Raw genomic sequence first — 21,101 nt, 5'->3', positions numbered from 1 at the left:
AAAGGGACATTCAAACAACAGCAAGCGAGCCCAGTGGAGAGAACAGCAAACGTAAGCACGACCTGAACAAGAAATGGAAGTACTTCAAGGGTGAAAATTCTAACAGGCATTTGGATGAACAGATACAAAAAGCCTTAAAATAAAACCAGGCTGGCTCTTCTGTATCCGCCCCAATGCCCAGGTATGTGAACACATGCGACATTAAAGATTGTCAACCTAAAAATACTCCTCAACATTTAGGTCTTTTAATCTCCAATGGCTGTAAGTAATGTAAAGCAAGAGCCGTGCGGTCATTGGGCCTTAGAAGCGTAAGCAAATACCATTTGTTGTTTCCACTTATTTGGACTTGCAGATTTGGACCAAAGTTTCACCCAGTTGTTAAAAGATTTATGCAGGAGGTTTAACAATGCCCTGTCATTAAGCCTTTGGCACAAGGAGTGCAAAGGACATGCAGGGCATGTTTGTACTAACTTATCTGGGTAAAGGGAAAGCTGTTCTTTCAAATTGTTTGCTGTGACTCTGGAAACTGAGCAAACAAAGTCTGAGGGAAACTTCACTCTCAAGCAGAACTAACAGAAGTTTCAGGGACTGAAGGACAGGGATCTTCTGCAGGACTTACCTGCCTCGAGGTTCACAACCGAGTTGCAAATCTTGACCAACCTGGGGGAGTTTAGTCCAGACTTGTTGGATGTACCTCATCCACATGGAGAATGAGACACTGGTTCAGCCTCAGACTGTCAGGTGAGTAAAATCCTATTCTGGGACCAGGGTTGGGGGGATGCTAGAAGAGGAATAATCGAAGGAAGAAACCTCAGGTCACAAACAAAGGCACAAATCCAGTGCCCAAGGAAGAACCAACTTAACTTTACAAGCCAAATCAGGCTGAAGCAGTCCTGTGCCACCCAGCCAGAGCACAGCCCTGACACTGGTGGAATACTGGCCACCAGAGAGGAGAGACAGCATTGGCACAGCTTGACAGGCATGAAAACCACCACGGGGAGGAAGCCTAGTCAGAGAGGAGACCCAGCCTGCTCGGAACGGGCATTAATGGCACAAACTAAACAGCAAACATCCCCCAAACCACCCAGCCAAACTGTGTGTCTTTTTCCAGGGGCAGGACGGTGTGATTTTTTCCTGGCAACTGTTTATGGGTGACCTTGCCTTAAAAAAAAACCCAAAAAAACATAAATAAAGATGGGAAATGAGAAAAACAGCCTGTTTTCCTCCTAACACCAGGCTGATCCTTCTCCTTAGACTATCTTTCTTTCACTCTCAGGAGACCAGTTGCTGTTATCCAGCGTAGCTGTGAACTCCATCCCAGCAATTAGATGTATTTTTAAATGTGCGAAGTAAACAGGGACTCAGATCTCCTAAGAAAAATCTAGCCCTTGAGATATTAAACTAGTGACGGATTCAACAGTTACAGCAGAGTTACCACTTCCCGATCTAGTTGAAAGTAGGAAATTGCACTAGAATAACAAAAAGATTTTTAAATGTTTTGCTGTGCTTGCAAAAAGGATTAATTGGCTGACATTCATTTTAAGAGACGGACAGAAATTTTATTCAGATCTGACTTTCTCCAGGCTCCAATTTGGACTGATAAACCAATCCACTTTAAGACCAACTGTAAATACAGGAGTACATGTGAAATTCCACAGCAATTACCAGAAAAGAGGCACCCAGAGACAAAAATCCATTGTCTCACACTGCCATAATTTGGTGAGGACATTTGCAAGACAATATAAAATCCTTTAACTATGTAATTACGATCATCTGTCCCTGAGTATGTGGCCAATGCCTGGGGTTTTCACTCAAATTCTCCTTTTGGAAGTAGCTTGTTCTATGATTTCTATAGGCAATTATATAATCGTTTTTACCACAACAGTGCCTGGAGGCAGTATTTCTTGTTGCCAAGCAGATCCCCATGGAAGTAGCCCCACTAGATCTAAAATAAGAAAAACTGACAAGACTCGGTAAAACCTAAAACCGTCTAGAAACCTCGTCTCCTCTTGCCTTCTCTTTCCTAGCCAAAATCATCTTTGCAGCAGATGTCTATGAAAAAAACAGGTCTAGCAAGTTGCTCAATCTGCAAAACTTTGCTGTTCCAAAAGGGAGCAATTCCTGAAACAATAATGTCTTCTTAAAAGGAATTAGAGTCAGCTCAAATAAAATCTAGGAAGAGCACAGGGACACTGAGGAACTAGGAATCTAGACAAAACACCTGCTTTTCACTTGGGGACAGAAATGAAGGAAATAGCAAATTAAAAATAACAAAAAAAAGAGAGAATACCCAAATCACCAATCTTTTCTTTTATTACGATATGGTCCAGAGCTCTTTTGAGCCCACCAGGCTATCTTATGTCGTGCTCTTGTATTTACACTGAGTTCCTGTTCAAATAATTCAGAAGAAAAGACAATGGGAGAAATGTGGGAGTATTTGTAAACTATAGCATACCCTTCTCAGCCTAGAGATGGGGAACTGCAACCCAGGTTTACCAGTTTTCAGAGCACGTGGGTAAAGCGAGCTACAGAGTTATGGTTGAGGAGACTGTGTATCTCTTGCTTGACCGAAAAAAATCCCCTCCTCCTGCCAGGGTCCTCCTCTGGGGCTAGAAAGGGCCCCTCCAGAGGGCAAGTTTGCATGGTTGATGCTTCTTGCTGCACAGTTTCCAGAACTGTCTAACAAGTATTTTTCCTGAGTTACTAAAGACACCTGCAATCAGTGTAACATGTTATAGGAATAGTATCAGCTTATGTCAGATTTGAAATCAGCTGAAATTAGCTTGATGCCGTTGACAAGGATGACCTGGCGCAGCAGCACTCCAAACCTGCTTGGCATTTCAAACCAGTAGAAACCAGTCTAACAGGATTCTGATGTCTTATTGACTTCTGGCTCCCTTGCAGCTATGAATCTGCAAGCAGATTCACCAAACAGGCACTGCTCGGACCCTCCATCCAATAACCACTGAGGAGGAAAAACTGAGAGCTCTGCTATTCCTTGATCCACAAAATCAGCCCTCTTCTTTCCCTGCTTCTGTATACAAGCTTTGAAATAAAAACTCCTTTGAGTTCTTACCTCTCTGCAGCTCAAACAACCACCTATGCTCATTTCTTCCATAACAAGTGTCTCATACACAACCAGCAAATCTAGAAATAAAAGTGGATATCATTATACTTTTTCCCCAAGAGCAGCATAGGTGTTGTCTGCCCCGGGGACACTGGGCCTGTCTGCTTATTAACAAGCCTCAAAAAGCTTTAACCAAGGCAGGAGGAGGCTTTAACTTCCTCCTCTAAGTATTCTGGCATTACTGAACCTGCCTGTTTTTGCTCACCTGCCTGCTTAATGTCTTGGGTGTTATACCCAGGATATTATTTCTTGTGCTATGTCCTTGACTAAACCGTTTCATCATAAACTAAACTTTCTAAACCTGAGCGGTTTAATTTTTACTATGAACTTTCTGCTTCCTGTTCTTCCAATGGCTGGAAGGCTTCACATGGACCAAACAGAAGAGAACAAACAAAAAGCAACTAGGGCTCACAGCTTCCATGTGCAAACCTGTAAAAGAGGAGAGATCCCCAGGAAGGCTGCTGAGAGTTTTCTTGCGTACTTGCATAGTACATTAGTATCTCGCGCTCCGAGGCTATGTCCTGTGGTTTGCACCTAGCCCTGAGTTGATAGTCGTGTACTCCCCCCAGCCTAGGAGATGCAGTGATCTGGGTTTTAATTATTTGCTCACCTTCCAGGGATAAGCCTGGAAAACCTCGTGAGTTTTAGACCACAGCTACTTAGCAATAATTTCATTAGTATCTTCTAAGCAGAAATATGGAATGAAACAGCATCAGGGACCACAATATTTCATAAACAGCAGGGAAAAGGCAAGGGGTTTCCTCTAGAGGCAGGAGTTCTATTTAGTCTAGAGAGATATGTCAGTGGTGTCAGAGGAACAGGATGAGTTTTATACCTTTGACTTCTTGACGTTCTCCCACCATCTTCAAGCAGGGATGTACTTTCACCGTTGCATGTGCGCTAATTTAAGGAAAGGAATAAAAATAAGGTCAGGTTTTTTCTTAATTAGTTTCAAGAGTTTATAACGAAAATCAGAAGGGCTTGTAGATTTCCACTTCTGCACCCTCTAAAAATCAGGTTGATCCCCCCTACACAGCTGAAGAGTGCACGTGTGTTTACTTATGTAAATATGTGTGCACATATACACATATGCAGAACAGCTCCAGAAGGGGAATTCTTGAACATCTTCGCTACAGCCCATAGCTACGTCTGCTACACAAGACCCAGGGGATGAAGCGTGAAATGCAATATGAAAGGACCAGGCTACTCAGAGATACAAGTACATACATGAGACATAAAAATTGCTAGTTGTATACAAGAAAACACATATTTTTAATCATTATTTTTGACTCGTAAAGTATCAGTAATCGGTCAAAAAGATAAATCATCCTGGCAGCTGAAAAATTTGCAGTTATTTAGTGTTATTCAACAAGTATATATTGATATGTATTAGTTAACTAACACAGAGTAGCTGCTATAAATACACCGTGTTTCATGCAAAGGGAATTGTGTGAAGGCATTTATCCTTTTCTGTCGTACCAAAGCAAGCATTTATAGGATACACCCATTTTGTGTTTACACACGTATGCTTACCTCTACCCAGAGAAGGTCCCACAATGTCAGACATAATTCTGGAAATATTTTTATGTCTAGTAAAGCCATTTGAGTAATTTTTAGCTGTTTTAAATGTACTGGTTTCTCTCTCCAAGCCTCATTTGCTTGGTCTCATGGTGCTTCCAAAGCACATGGATTTCAAGGCTACATTAAATGTAGCCAATGTATTTATTTTTAGTCTCTGAAGTGTTTCTAAAACAGGTTCTCTGTAACATATGTGCAAGACATAAAGGTTTTATTGTCACAAGTGTATAACAAACTGCATAATTCTCTCTTAGTTTTGCTTGCTATAAATAAGGTACCATCACTAAATCATGGCAAGAAAACCATTCTGCTACCTTTCTCATCTGAAAGACTATCTCAAAATCAGAGTGGTTGTAGTTTGATTTTGTTAAGAGAGTTCAATCTTGTTTACAGAATAAATACAAGACATTTGTCTTCCAGAAATGTGTGGGGTCAATTTGATATTCTTTCAGCCAGCCCCAAAATGTATTTGTCTACTTTCCCTTCTGCCCATGCCTCACTTTCTGGTTGGTCTGTTCTCCTGCTCCTCCTGGTTTCTCCACCCTTGCGCCTTAATCAAATAACACTTTGGCCTTGCACCTAAATAGTTCAAATTCCTTTGTGAAATGTCATGTATGTTTGCTTTGGACAGGGACATGTGCTTAACTATCTCTTGCCACCACCTAAAAGAAAGGGTCGGGATTGTTAACAGTTCCAAGGACGGTTTTCACAACCAGTAACAACGGAAACTGAATAATTAGACATCAGGAAAAATTTCTTCAAAAAGGTTCTCAGGGCCTGAAATGGGCTGTCCAGAGAGGTGGTGGAGTCACCATCCCTGGAGGGATTTAAAGGATGGGCAGATGAAGTGCTCAAGGATCTGGTTCAGTAGTGAACAGGTACAGTTGGACTCAATGACCTCGAAGGTCTTTTCCAACCAAATCACTCTGTGATTCTATGAAACATAAATCTAGGCATGGCTTCAGGTGAAGGTGTTATTACCATGCCCAGCTGCCAACGCATCCTTCTGCTGGAAGTAAGTCCTCCTGTAGCACAGGTAGCTCAACGGGATGTGCGAGAATGCCTCACTTACACCAGCTTAAGATCCGTGCATTAGCTCCAGCCACCGATGAGGCTAAATGAACTCACAGCTACATTTCCCGAGAGCTGAATCTGCCAGAGCCTAGGGCTGAGTCTGTGGGTGTTACTATTCCCCTGACTCAGACAGAAATATCTCCTGATGCAAACACAGGCCTGAGCCTGTGTGGAACCTCGGTGCCTTCAGCAGGGTCCACCCACGGGTGGCACTCCTTGAGGGATCGGCACCCACGTGAGCAAGAACGGCAGCTGATGAGTAAGGGCTGCTCCTGGATTTTGGACTGTGCTCCATCCCCATGGAGCTGGTTTTGCCTCATTATGATGCACAGTGAAACAGTTCAGAGATGACATTCCACTCCACTTAAAACAGAGGAAGAAGGGGGGGAAAAAAAAAATAAATCAATGCCTAATACATGAGCAGCGATGCAATGGGGACCAATGGTGGTGGGAAGCAGAGGTTTGTTTTCAGTGTGCACAAGACTTTCAAAATAATTATAGCGTTTTAGAAAGAAATTGATAAGATGCAGCAAATTCGGCATTAGCACATACATTCAGATTGTGTTTTAAAAAGAAATATTAAAGGAGACATGTCAAGTATGAGGGCTTGAAAACAAAATCTTCACTTAAAAGAGCTCCATTTTCATGAAAGGTGCATCCCTACACTCAGCGTGCAAAACTTTCAAGATAAGTCAATAATAGGGCTTAAACTTGAAACAACTTCAGCACATATGCCATTCTACAGCATAAAACCCCTACAGCCAGGGCAGCAATTTCTGCATTGAGCCCCAAACCTTTCCACTGAGCCACAGAGGATTTTAAGCAGCATCCAGTCATGTCTGGATTTATAGGGTGGTGGTAAAACTAACAGACCACTAAATAACTCAGTGTGGGAGTTCATTGTCCTCTGTGCTGAAAGCACCTGCCTGCCTTCCAGTGGGACACAATCCTTACATATTTTGTGTGGCCACTCAGGTCTTTCAGTGCTGTTATCTTGTCCCTGGTGGTGCTAGGGATACGTAATGCAATCGGCCAAGGGCAATTCATCTTCTGTGACTGCATGTCCCTAGACACAACAACCACACAGTCAAGCTGGATTCATACCTGTTATGTCCTGCTTCGAAACACCTCGGAGTTGCACAGCTGGAGATTTCAGCCTGTCTCTAATATTAATTAGGCAACCTTCACCACCCTTCCAGAGCAGGCAACAACATTGTGAAATGTTGGCAAATTGAGCATTTTTCATTTCAAAATCATTAAGCATTCTTGAAGTAATTACTTTCTTACTACAGTACTTAACACTCTTCAGTCAGACAATGCACTTGCTGGTTTTAAAGGGGAATTAAGAAATGAATAAAGCGCAGGATCCACCAGGGTGCAGAGGCTGTGCTCTCATCCTACTGCACCCCTTGTATTGCAAGGAAGGCTGAGTGTAGGGAACCATCCAACTGTGTGGAGCAGCAGGTTCAGTAAGGAAAGGAAAAGGAGGTGGTTCTTCACAGCAGCTAAGGCACCACTCGCACCTCTCCTGTTTCAAGAGCAGCTGAGGCTGCCAGCCAGCCTGACTCTCTGGGGCTGCCAGCCCCCCAGCAGCTCTCCTGCTACCAGTGCCCACTGGGCTGCACCCAGCGACAGAACACACAGTCTGCCTCCACCACAGCTCGAGCAGCTGTGCCCTCCTGGCGTGGCGTGAGATGAACAGAAAGGGAGAGATGATCAGCTGATGTTAGAATAAACCACCCGCTCCAGACTCCTGGATCAAACTTTGCCCAGACTAAATCCATTTGAAACACCTCTTGGGCTACACAGCTGCAATCGCAGCTTTCAGGGTGCAGATTCTGCTACTAAAAACGTTCTTTTCTTTGATTAGCTCTAACTGGTTAAACACAGATGCTTTTTTTGGTACATCTGACACCCTTTCAATCCCTACCAGCCCTCTCTCTTTGTACGGTAGGGACCAGCAGCGAGTTGTGGGCATCCACAGCCAGACCATGCCTTGCGAGCACATCCAGTCCCTCTCTCCCAGAAGCAGCAGTGATCCCCGTTTCCCACACGCATCTATGTGTCCAGGCCCACACTGCTCTAGGAACCTCAGACCCTTTTACAATTTTTATTAACATTTCACATAACATCCTCAAATTCAGCTGCTCTTTTTTTTTTTACATTGGCAAGAAAAGTTTCTCTACAGTCAAATTCCTGGAGGCTGAATTATGTGTGAGTCAAAATGCATATCTCTAGTGCTGCTGTATGTGCATCATTTGCTGCTTTACTGTTGTCATCTTTCTCCTTTTTCCCTACAGACTGCTACTTTGGTTGTCTTGAACTACAGAGAAATATGCTTGCCTGCAAAGCACATTCAGGTAGGTGGTGACGCTGCAGCGAGACATGTGATCTCAGGATACATGGGCTGGGTCACTCCCAACGCAAGACCTGTGACTATCAGAGGTGAATACGTCCTCCAAATATTCATTACAAACAGACAGGGATAGTTATGGTCCACGCCTGCTTGAATCATTCATCCTCTGTCACTAAATAGCTTGACTGCCACCAGAAAAAAAGTTAATACTGAATTTGAATACATCCTTTAAATTAATCCTGAATTTTTAATACAACTAAAGCAACTGCAAAATCCAGGACTATTTGATTGACATATCAGAAAACGGTTTCTCAATAATTTCTTAGGGTATGGCTTTTGGAATGAGAAGCATTGCCTTCAGAAACGATCTGTTCTTGAACTCTTCACTGAAGAAAGTAAAAAAATTATATGTTGTTTAGAGCCAAAAACTTGGAATTCATTCTCTCCCTCACTGTTGTATTCATTTCTGGACAAATATCTTGTTTCTTAGGGACAGTTTGGCAGCCTAACGGCACGCTGCTCAGGTTGGACAGCCCTTGTTCTTCTGACGGACCAAAAAATTGTATCTGGCAATGGTAACTACACTGGTCTGATGGGGCTACTGAAAACACAGCTATATATTTGGGCAGGGCAGCTGAGTGAGTTTCACTTAGCCATGCAGAAGGCTCATTCTCTATTAAGTATCTTTGTGAAAGCCCGACAAAGACATCCACGTACTTTCATATTCCCTTTATAATTCCTTTGGAGATTTATGTGGCTTTGAAATGACTCCTGACTGGTTAGCAGCTCCCGTGAAAACTCATTTCTCAGGAAAACAACATCAGCAATTTGCTAAGCATTGAAAACTACATTGGCACTGCAAAGGCCACAAAAGAGAGACTGTTCTCTGCCCCAGTGTGAGTAACATGGTAAGGGGTGGCCACTCAAAAATGCAGGAAATTCGATATAGAGGAGATTGTTACAGGTTCATCTCCCCAAGCAGCAAGGCATAAAGCAGTTTATAGAAAAGAAATAAATATAAAATAAGCAATAGTTAGAATTTAGGGTTAGGAAGGATTATAGGTGTAATATCAATTGTGGTCCAGTTAACAGAAATGCTTCCATCGCAGTTGTGAGGGTGAAGCCTTTGGGGCTTTAGTCATGGGGCAATAAGAAAGGTACAGGAGAAGAAATAGCTGCTTCTTTCTTTTCAAGCTGTCTCCAACAGCAGCCGTTTTTATTTTGCTGTTCCTCTGAGCCATAGAAACAGAAACAAGCTTAGTGGATCTCTATACCTCAGAGTAATTTACAAACCGAACTTTACACCACAACCAACAAACAGGCCCTTCATACACTTCCAGTAACACTGGAAACAGTCCCAGGGCAACCACTAGTTCCAAACTGTCCAGAGGTCTTGGCAGAACTGAAGTCAGGGTCCAAATTTAGCAGGTATGAGCTGTGTGCTGCGGTTCAGGTTATGAAAGGAGAAAGCAGACTGTCTCATCTGTAGAGCCAGGAAGAAGAACAACTCGGGCACAGCTCATGATTTCAGGGAATGACCTTCCTTTTGTAAGGATAAAACACAGGGCCCTCAAAAACTTTGGAAAGCAAAGGATTCACAGATGATGTCCCAGCCATCACTGAGGTCCCCGGGACCAGATAAAGTGACCATAGGGGCAAGGAAGGAAAAGGTTTGTGGCATACAGTGATTGCAGAAGACCCAGAACAGAAACCGAGACACTTACCTTCTAGAGTATCTTATATATTGGATATGCTGCAATGTAGCAAACCAGTGATACATATAACTTCTCAAAACAGCATTAATGACTAATACATAGCATTATTTTATGTCCTTCTCTCAGTGAACTGTCAATTTTATATTCACATTTCCTATGCAGCATTTCTTTCTACTGTTCACATTAGCCCCATCAGTCACAAAATCACATTATGTACTTGGAAAGGCTTTGACAGCTGGAAGAATTCAACAAGACAAAGCCAGCAGCGAATGCTTAAGTAATCAGTTCACATTTACCCAGTCTTGCAAAGGCTGAAGGATCAACTATTGTTTTGCTGCTGTAGCATTTTACCTTCTAAAAACACTTGTAAGCACTGCCACACTCCGTGTACGGACACACGGAGCAGCAGGACCCCAGTGCTGAAGTCCCTGGGTTACTGAGCAGGTACACTGGCACCTAAGGGCAACTCTGGGAAACAAAATCAGGCCTCTACACTCTCCACTGCTACATAATCTTGTCTCTTCTACCTTCACTTCCAGACAGTTATGGATTTTCCTTCACTTATCTGTACTGCAGGAGTGAGTGCTGCTCCTAAGTGTTAGAAGGCGCCCAGCCCTGTGAAAGGCATTAATTCTTCTTTTATGAGGAGAAGTACACAGATAATAGGCAAATTAACAGAGCTTTCTCTTCAGCTCTTACTTTCTCTTCCATAACATTTTCATCCTCAAACCCAAGGACATGGCTATTAGCTGTAACCATTCTAAATCAACTTGTAATCTAGTGCTAACAAGTGACAAAAGGGAGTGGTCATCAACTGAGCAAATACGGTCATTTTTCCAGTGACACCTGTAGCAACATGCAGTGTGTCATGTGAGCACATCAAAACGAGCTCAGGACCTTAGAATAAGGCTTGTAAGGTGGTGATCTCTGAATGAGCTCAGACAAAGTCACGCAGAGTCCCCATTATCCTAAACGGATAACACATTGTAGCCTCCGGACTAACCAGAACTTTGTCCTCTCTTTTCTTCTTTTGTTGTGTTTTGTTTGTCTGTCTCCAGCTCCAATTCAAATAAAGCTGATGGAGCTGTGGAGGCTCTCTGTCTTCTGCTGCTCTGCTGCCGATCCATCCTCTCAGTTGCCATAGAGACAAGATCTGGAAGTCATGGATGGGCACGGGAGAGAAGCCGCTGGCAGGCTCGCTGCCGGTGGGCTCCAGCAGGGCCTTCCTCTGCAGGTACTGAGAGAGTCAGGGTCGGTCTCAGAAGGTGAGGATGAGTCAGAAGGTGCTAACTTGGAGACCCATGAGAGGGACTCGCACACACGTTACATTGCCATTCAAAGAAATTCCAGGTACTACCGGTCCATGAGGTTGCCGAACAGAGAGAAAAGAAAGACACCCAGAGAGGCAATGCATAAAGGGTGTGCTACAGGTGAGTACTGACCCAAACAGCATTACGCTTCCTTTTCCAGTCACAGTAGGAACTGTAGGAGTTGATGAGATTAGAAAAGGGAAAAGTAGAAAATTAGAAAGGAGAAAGCAGCTCAGTAGTCAGCACGTTACAGAACACCCCTACCCTACGGCAAAGCTGGCATCTTTCTTTGCTCAGCTTGGAAATGCAAAACGTGCTTCACGGTGGAGAATCCAAACAAATGTGGGATTCTGATCTGCCACCCCTCTGCCCTCTAGGAGAAAAATAATTTAAGCAGGGAAAGGCACAAAGCTGTCAACAAAGCTGGAACTTCTTTAGCCTATAGAAAGGTCATATTCGAAAGCAGTAACTGTATGGCAAGCCAAACAGCGTATCGAGGAAACTGTCAGCAAAACCAGAGCCGTACGTTTAGGGACCAAGCCTGTGGAAATCACAGTGGAACATTACGAGTGTGGAGGGAGACGTCTCTGAAAACACAGTTGCTGCCACCCTGCATAGAGTCCAGCTGTAAGAAACACCTAAGCTCCCTTTGAACTAAGAGGCTGAAATAACAGGAACACCATCCAGAACACACACGCACTCAGCCATGACTTCAGTAGAAACAGAACAAGTTGGCTTTCTCTGAGTGTGAACAGCACAGAGCATGACTGCAAGGCCAGGATTTCACAGAGCTGGCACCTTGTCTGAGCTGCTGTCTGTGACAGAAACAAGAGAAAGATATGAGGAGCTGAAGCGAGAACCAGGAAAGAAGCTACTGCAACACACTCAGAAGCACTGGAAATAGGGCTGCAAGAAAAAAAATGGAAGTGGTTTGAATCTAAACACCAAATGAGAGAGGTTTGGATCTATGAAAACAGAAAATGCCCATTGCTTCATCTTGCGGGTGTGGAAAGAAATGTAATTTCATAAATACAAAGTGCAGTGAAGACACTTAACCTATCTTCAGGTTACAATCTAGCTGAAACAATGCCCTGGCCTCTGAACTTCAGCTAGACGCGTGAGTCAAAACGATGCAACATGATCGAGCTCAGAGTGCCATGCAAGCCACTGAAAGCTATTGCTTTGTAAAGCACACCCTTCAACCTCTGAAAACAGACAAAGTTCTCCAAGAAAAAAAAGAACAGACATCATCCACCTCAAAATAAAGGAGGTCTGGGAAATGTCTCCAGGAAAATAGGTGTCTCCTGCCTGCCTCGCCAAGGGAGACACGCAATTTCAGCACTATAAAGGCCCATTCAACCCTGTGGCACAGACAGAAGGAAAGTTCCCTCCCTTCTCCAAGTTTCCAAGCAAACAGCAGCAGAGCAAAGAGCTCCTGTTTAATATTCTGCTACTGTTGTCAACGAGGTTTGTGGATAAACCTCTGCCAAAGCAGAGCTGCTCTCCACCCTGGCAGTGCAGCAGCAGGACCAGAGCAGAACTGTCCTTTCACCACCTTCCCAGATCGCTGCTGCAGAGCAAGCACAGAAGAGCCTCTCCCTCTCTCCTGCTCCCCAAGCATCACAGCATCCAGACTGCTGCCGAGGAGGCCCTCTCCCCTCTTCCTTCCTGGTGTCACTGCAACAGGACCATCACAGAAGGGCACACCTCCTTCATCCATCCGCAGCATCACGGCATCAGGACAAGGGCACAGGAGGACTTCCCTCCTGTCTAGCCAGTGTCATTGAGGAAGGACAAGCTAAAAGAAGAGCTTCTCTCTTAGCAGCTCTGGAGAGCATCCACAGAAGCTGATCTGCACTTCTCTCCCACACTCCCCTCTCTCTGTTACCACTGCTGAAAACAGGATCTGTTCCGAACAGGGCTATTTCTTCTATATCTGCAATTGGTCAGCAGGAGACACTGGGAACGTTCCTTTTCTCCAGCACCCACAGCAAGACCTGGGCTAGGAGCAACAGCTCTTTCTCCAGTATCACTGTAGCCAGTCCAGCTCAGAGCTACAGCTTTTAAATTCAGCTAGGATTGTGTAAGCAGCTCTTCTACCCTCTCCCTCTACTCCACTGATTCCATACCCGCTCCCCGAAACTGGACAGCGGGTGCTTCTACGCCAGCCCTATTCGTAGCAGGAACGACTTCTGACGGCAGCTGGTGACGTGCATGGGAACAAGGGATGGGTGAGCTCTTTTATCTTGACTTCAAACCCATTTGAACAGCAGCTATCCAAGTGTCTGACTCAAGCTCAAATGTTAACCTGTTCTAGGGTTATCTTCTAGGGAATGACTAGGGGGGAGGAGAGGGGGAGGAAAGGAGAGAGGAAGAGAGGGAACGATACAGGGGACAACATAAAGTAGGATTCAAAATGGGAAAAATAGACTTGAGAAATGAGAGCAAGAAAAATAATTTAAAGCAATGTAAAATCAGCAGAAGGCAAGGCTTTTTATATAGACACCCATAGCACCAGTCTAGCTCTGGCTTATAGCCTAGGAGCTGTAAAACATAATAGATGCTTTCCTTTAACTGGAAAGGAGTTTGTTTTTTTAAGCAATCTCCTCTGACAGGACAAAATGTTTAAACTATTTAAAAGGCAAAGAGAATAACTCAAACTAGCATTTCATAACCCTTTGGCACTGTTTTAGGGAGTTCAAAAACGTCTGGATTTTACCCTTTCCCTCTGAAAATCTGTAGCAATGATTAAATGGGTGCATCAGAACCCGGCTTCAGTCAGAGCATTGACCTGCCTGTGCTGTCACCAGTTTGAAATGCGAACAGAATTATGACTTCGACCAAAATATTTCTAATAAAAAACCAACAAGGCCATTTATCAACAGGCCTCAAACAACAGGAGGTTTCATTTGAAAAGTGAGATGCAGCCTCTCCTGCCAAGTACTGCAGTAGTAAACCATGGACTTAACATGACTTCAGCTCCCTGTGAAAGGATCGGAGGTTCATCTGAGGGAAATTGGAGAAGCAATTAAAAGTAAAGCTCCCATCTTACCCAAATCTAGCCTTGATCTATCCAGTAAGCTGAACATCTTCTGTGTGCCTGACAGCAGAACAGGAATGAAGGAACCTGGGGAACCAAATATTGGCACACACACAGCTAAACCCTCTCTGCTTCGAGGATGGCACTGAAAATCACTAATTTTGGGACCCAATTTTCAGTGGTGAGAGTGCTACTTATATTCATAAAAAATTATACCGTCTATCTGCCTTCACCTTTTCTCAATTGTGTGGGCAGCTGGGACAAAGGCTGTGCAATTTTGCACTGGGCAAGCCGATGACATTTCAATCTTTTTGAAAATCCAAGCTAAAAATACAGCCACCTTTGTGCCTGTGGTCTTCCTGTTGCCCTTGGTGTAAGCAAACCACTACCAACAGTAACAGTAAGGATGACACTTAGGAAAACTACTGTTTTAACACCCTCTTGGCTTTCTTTTATGTCACAGGTTCACTCAAAAACGATGAACCCAAAGAGCTTCTGAACGTTTTATCACATAAGGGATCACCATCGCCAGTAAACTCCGATAGGACAAAATTAGATGAACTATGGATCCAAAGGTAAGGAAGCACACACCCAGGGTATTGAGGGTGCCTCTGCTGACAAATGTAGTCGGAGCGGTGCAAGAATGCTTTTTGTGACAGCTGGACTAAGCTATAGCTCTGATCCACACCTTCTCACTCTGACTTGCAGTGCTGTTTTCAGTCTTAATGATATATATTGTATAGTACTAGCATTGTGGTATGATAGGGCTTATCAGCATGAGTTTGGAGAAGACAGTGAAGGAGAAAGGAGGATCAAGAAGACAGTGGGGATGATTGAAAAAAGAGGAAAGTGATGTAGGATCACCCAGTGGTGTAAGCAAAGTGGGTGGATTGCCTTAAGCAGCTTGTTGAGAGAGACAGGAGAGCCTGCAGGCATTGCCTTATGGAACATCCCAACACAAGGGATCTCCTGAAGCCTGTTACAAAACCCCGCATGGAAGACAGGAGTTTATAGCTGAGGAAGTAGCTACAAATATGCTTTCTAAAGTATTCTGACTTTCTGTTTGTTGTTTTCAGTGAGGTAGCCCCTTTTTGGCTTAAATCTTTCAACAACCTGTGTCCAGTGAAAGACCCTGATGGCACAACCAACCAATTTACATACACCCCATAAATCTACCCTCATACCTGCTCTCTTGCCACTGCAGCCAGGCAGAGAGAGGAACAGCTACCTAGCCTTACACTTTCCAATGTATGAATAAGATATTGTCCCAAACTCCCTCTCTAGCCCCTCATCTCCTGTGTGTATAACTACAAGATAGACCTTACTTGTACTGTAGAAGATCGAGATGAAAGTGCTGAATACTTGGCCTCTAAAGGTTCATGCACTGTGTGGCTCTAATTACTGAGCCCTGTTGTGCTGGTGTAATGCACAGTGCATTTCCAGGGACCTTTCCTTGCAGAGAGGACTCCAGTACAAAAAAAAAATTTGGCCAAATTGTCAAGTTGGATTTAAATAAATTAATTGCCCTGGCTAAAATTGATTGCCCTTTGGCATTAAATGGAGCATATGAAACTAGACAGTTAGAGTCTGCTGTGATGTCAACCCCATCTGCCACCTTCTCCTTGCCGCATAATCATCACTGTCAGTCGCTGACATCCTGACACCGGCACTTAGGCAGCTCTGAAATGTGCAAATTCTGATTCTCCCTGGAGCTGGAAACAATGAGCCTGTGCTGGGAGCCAGCTTTATCAAAGACACTGCTGGGCTCAGAGCTTGACAGGTCAGTGCAGGTTCTAAGTCACGTGTCTGCTAAAAGCAGGCGATGCTGCTGAGTGACATCTCTTGAAATTTGACAGAGCATGAGACCAGAGCTCCAGCTCAAACTGAGCCCGTGCACTCCTCTTCCCTTCTCCAAAAGATTAGCTGTAATTTATAAGAGCACCACTAGAAATTTGTATTGTGAAAAGCCTGCAGGAGCCTAAGGATATTGCCATTACTTGCAGTAATCACTCGTCTCCCTCCTCTATTGGGAAAACAGGCTGGGCAGGCACAATCCCTTCTCCAGCAGGTCTGACACAAACGGGTTCTTTGCAGGGAGGGATGTCACTTCACATATAGCCATGCTACAGACCTTAGGACAGGAAGTAAACGTAGCCAGGGGAAGTAGTAAATGGCTCAGAAAAAGGAATTGTCTGCACTGTACTCGCATGAGATACAGGCTTTAACACGCTGATTAAGGAAAAAGCACCATAGGCTCCTCCAAAGCCATCGATGTCTTGAATCTACATGTCATTCAGAGCTCTGACAAGAGTAGAGTAGTTCATTAATGTCAGAACACTGATGTCTGAAAACAACCTGACCTCAAACATTATTAGTGATGTCCCAAAATCTGCTGTTTGGCCCCCATAAGGTACTTCTTAAAAGCATTTTTATGTCTAGCTATTCTGAAATGGTTTTTTCCCATGACTTTCCTCCTATGTGATCCCCAGCTCCCCCTCAGCACTCTTAGAGTTCTCTGCAATATCATGTGGCTCCCTCCCAGCCTTCCGCATTATGCAAGGATCCAAACCATTCGCATGACGAACCACTTCCCAACAACTTGGCTGACTTGCCCTGCACATTTCAGTGCTGAGCTTCCAGCACAACTTCTCTTTTCCAGAGTAACCAGAGCCAAAGACCTGTAAGGAACTTAACAAAAGCTGCTCTTCCCCACTGTGATCAGTCCTCCCAGCTTCAGAGCAGCAGCAGTTGTGCAGACTGAGATCATAGAAACCCATCACAGAAGAACATCCACCCAGGGTGTCCAGACGCACTGTCAGCCTTGGCTGAAAGCAGCTCCCATAGAGACCGGAAAATTACTCATTTCAAATGCTAGAAAGGAGATTCACTAATCAGGGATTACTCTTTATCAGCAGCTAATAGGATGTTGACTTCTCTTCATTTCTAATACAAGACAGGTATTTCAGTGGCATGACTGTATTATTTACCTACCATTTCCCACTGAGTCAGATTCCAAAAATGATAGGTCTTTATTATGGGGCAGTGGATAGACTGACAGAGAAATTCAGTGTGAAATTTCACATTGCAAAGCTCACTGCGAGGTCACTGGTCTGCCAGCGCAGAGCAAACCCTTTGTTTAGGCTTGTTATAAAACCTCCAATTCAGAGAAACGGGCATCATCTAAAAATTGTTTGATTATGTTTGTTCAGAGCTCAAAGAATAGAAGTACTACAACAGGGAATACAGTCACCTTCAGCAGCGAGAGGGAATCTAACTTGTTTGAATTAATGCAAACACATGTATTAGGAAGAAACAGCACGCATGTAAAATAGAGCAATGCTCTGAAGGATGCTTGTGTGAATTTGGGTTAGCATCCCTCAGCACAGCACTGTTTGTCCTGGGCAGCAGAGGGCACTGCTTTTATAGCCAGGCTTGACCAGAAAAGCTGGGAAAGCGTCTAGGGAGGCTGGGACCTGTATTGCAAGAGGTCCTATACCCTTCTCAGCAGTCTCTTTCTAGTTAAGAAATAAATTTCTTACAGTCACCTCTTCTCTACCCTGCCAATGCTGCTTCAGTTTGCAAGTGCTGAAGCCTGTTGACCAAATCTTTATATTTTCTCATGCTACAATAATTTTTGCTCTTTTAGAAATAAATAGATAGATAGATAGATAGATAGATTTTTTTTCCCCTATCCCTCTTTCTGTACAATCTGAATCTCGGAAAGCAACAGTATTTCCAGGGAGAATAACTCTAAAAACTAATAAATTTTCTTTTCGGTAAATAGAGCTACTGTAGGTAGTAAAATGTTATTACTGTCAAGATCTCATGTTTCACAGGATCATACAGCATAGTGAGCGATGACAATGCTAATTACATATCCTTTCAGCATGCAGCCAATGGAGATCCCAACCCCAATCTGCCCACCTATTCCACCTAGTCTCTGATTGTCAGGTTTTTCAGCCCAGTAACAGCTTCATTATCCAGCAAGGTCTTAGGCTTTGCCCTTCAGCTCTCCCAATCCGATCCACTCCTCTTGGACATCCCCTGACCCTCAAGTCCTCAACCAATCTCTTTCTTTGCTCCTTTACTACCAGTTTCAGCTTGTAAATCCCTGCACGATTTCCTCAGTCTATCATTCCCCAGACACATTACTCCTTTCTCTTCCCTCCTGTGGCTCTTAGTGTCCTGCCATTCCCCAGGCTCTTCACCCTTTGGCTCTCATAGATGCTTAGTCTCCTAGCCCTCCTCCTAGTTTCGGTGATATGTTCTACAGCCTTTTCCAACTCACCATTTCCTGAAGCACTCGGCTGCAGTCCAGTTCCTCTCTTCATAGCAGTCTCCTGGTCCAGAATTAGAACCCTCCCTCTCCATGCTCGTATCTTGCTCCCTCTGTTTTTCAGTTAAGTAGCGTTCTCCATCGTTCTGCCTGGACCCAGCATAAGGATCACTGAGGATACAGCAGAAATGGCCCTTATTTGCAGTGCCTAGGACTGGACCAGGCAGGTTTTGACAGCTGCAATATAAGAAATGTTGCTCTCAGCTCTGAGCAGGTCACACATTCTCTCCATGAGCAGCCGTTCATAGATTTTAGATGCTAAAACTTAAGTATAAACTTAGCGTGTATTGCAGAGAGTGCAAAAAGGGCCTATAATTTCTGTGGATTTTCATAAGTGTGGCAAAGACAAAGCCCCGACAAACCCCAAATTTCAACTCGTGTTTCAACAGAAACCAAAGCTTCTCAAGGGACAGAACAAGTTTTCTGTTCTCCTGTAAAAGGATCCAGTAATGTTTTCCTAAGCCAAAGAAACTGTTAAATGTTTTTAATATATAAAAATAACCTGCCTGTGGCAGATGGTCAGTAGGTAAGAATGTCACCCTGATGATAATGAGCATTCGAAAGGTTTGAAACACCTAAAGGGAGGGATCTCATAATAGCAAGTTCTGAACATATTTAGTTATCAGTAAGGCTGCCAGCCCCAACAGATATAATTAAGGTATTTTGATGAAAGCTTAAGCAGGTTCAGGAGCAGATGTGGTCTAGGCCTTTAGGATCTAAAAATATTAGGGATGAGGAGTTCCACTTACCTCCTACTAAAAAGTCAAAAAACAGGAATAAAAATTTCAGAGACGTACCTATTGTCGAAACACTGCTAAAACCCACACGTGAACAGAGAGAACCTGAACGAACCTAAAGTATGGAAATATCCTTGATACAGATATGTCAAGATATAACATTATTCAAATCTATTAGGAACTTCACACTTCACAAATCTGGTTAATTCAGATTAAAACAGCACTTCTTACCTCATCTTGTGGCCTTTCTTGGCGTGAAACTCCCACTAACTAGAAGGGTTTAGGGAATTTTTCATTAATAAAATCTGCTGGACTGCCTCTTCTCTTTTTAGTTTCTGGAAGAGGAGGTCTAATTTCTAAAACCTGCTAAAAGAGAACATTTAAAAATCAATTTCAGCATCATTTGAAATCAAACTCTGCACAGATTCATTCTAAGGATTGCTTTTTGAGTTTAGAAATCTTAATTCAAATTAAATCATTTTTTTTCAAAATTACTACTGCCTGAAAAGACAGATTGGGAATTCATTCGGCAAACATAACTTAGATGAGACGATTGTAATAAACTAATTATAAACTCACACCAGTTATCACATTTTAAATGCAACCACGGACCAAGTCAGCCAATATTTAAAATCTTTTCCAACAGCAGGACAGTGAAGCTGGGATCTCTGCAAACAGCATAAACCCCTCTTTGTGGAAGGGAGGCGAGCTCAAACGTGCTCTCCTGTGCCCACAGGGAGCTGAACCGTGGTTCTGCTCTGTGTCACTGCATCATTTCCAGTGCCTGTGTGCTCGGGGATGCTAAGAATTCCCGAGACAAAACTGGGCTTTGGTCTGCCAGGGTGTCAGATAATTTCTGTCACCAACAAGAGCACGTGGCACGTGGGGTAGGATTTTTAACATGTATATTGTGCTAGCAGTCACATTCTTTAACCTTTAACCAGGGAAATTTAGGCTTAAATACAGAGAATTTGGTCAGAAAAGTGATCTCTCATCATGAGATTTTACTGATTTTGATGACATGGGGGGAAGCTTCTTAGGCTCCGAGTCAAATTCAGTGAGAGAAAAGAAAACTTCCTCCAAACTCCTACCCAGGTGGTTAAGATTAGGTGCAGTGGGAACTTTTGCCAGCACCTGCTGTTCTGCAGCTGTGCAAAATAACCCTCTGCCACGGTCCTGCCATCCATCCGCATGCCTGCCACCTCGGCTGCGCTGGCACTCGCATTCAGCTCACCCTGCAGGGAGACAATTTAGGCTCACACAAAGCTAAAAGGAAAAAAAAAATAGAAAAAGAATAATTTTCTACCAGTTTTGCTGTCCAAACTTGCTCAGCAAGAATGAGATGAGGTAGAAATCCGCCTCAGGGAGTCGAGGGAAAAGTGGAACTGAGCAGCTAGGTCAGATAAACCGTACAAGTCCTAACAGCTGTGGAAGCAGGGAGAATGTAGACAGAGGCAGCTATGCTGGAGCTGTTCTACTTAGCAGAAACAGTCCAGGATTGACTGCCCCAAAGTCATATCTGGTGAATAAGGCATTCACCAGGTTCAAACACCGTTCCCAGTGACCAGAGAAAGCGGAGCAGCTCCGAGAGGAGAAACCAATCTGCCCTGGAATGACATAACTAAGACTCCGACCTAGATCCCTCACAACCAGTATAACATCCCAGCCACCAGACCACTGGGAGGGAGAGAATCGCTTGTTTGCCTTCCTTCATTTTTCATGACAGCCTGTTTTGTCCCCAAACAGAAAAGCAAGCTTTGTAACACCTCAACAATTTTTTTCAGGACAAAAATATCTCTTTCTTGCTCTATATATTTTTTCACTGCTG

At 43.7% G+C, this 21,101-nt stretch overlaps 1 protein-coding gene across 3 annotated transcripts in view; it reads left to right on the top strand.

Moving 5' to 3' along the window:
- NGEF (neuronal guanine nucleotide exchange factor) overlaps positions 1-21,101 on the top strand; it is a 54,357-nt gene continuing 33,256 nt past the window's right edge. The window contains exons 1-4 of one of the 3 annotated variants that reach the window (XM_069865034.1): positions 1-181; positions 8,080-8,139; positions 10,909-11,280; positions 14,664-14,775. In XM_069865034.1, the coding sequence (XP_069721135.1) occupies positions 11,013-11,280; positions 14,664-14,775 (380 nt within the window). In that variant the 5' untranslated portion in view covers positions 1-181; positions 8,080-8,139; positions 10,909-11,012. Of the gene's footprint in view, positions 182-530; positions 742-8,079; positions 8,140-10,908; positions 11,281-12,673; positions 13,392-14,663; positions 14,776-21,101 lie in introns of those variants that run through there. The other 2 variants (XM_069865033.1, XM_069865035.1) reach the window with 2 other exon arrangements.

The sequence above is a fragment of the Phaenicophaeus curvirostris genome, chromosome 10, assembly GCF_032191515.1.
Source record: "Phaenicophaeus curvirostris isolate KB17595 chromosome 10, BPBGC_Pcur_1.0, whole genome shotgun sequence".
In the NCBI taxonomy this organism is placed as follows: domain Eukaryota; kingdom Metazoa; phylum Chordata; class Aves; order Cuculiformes; family Cuculidae; genus Phaenicophaeus; species Phaenicophaeus curvirostris.
Note: the sequence above shows the minus strand (reverse complement) of the source record. Positions and strands in the feature narration are given on the sequence as shown.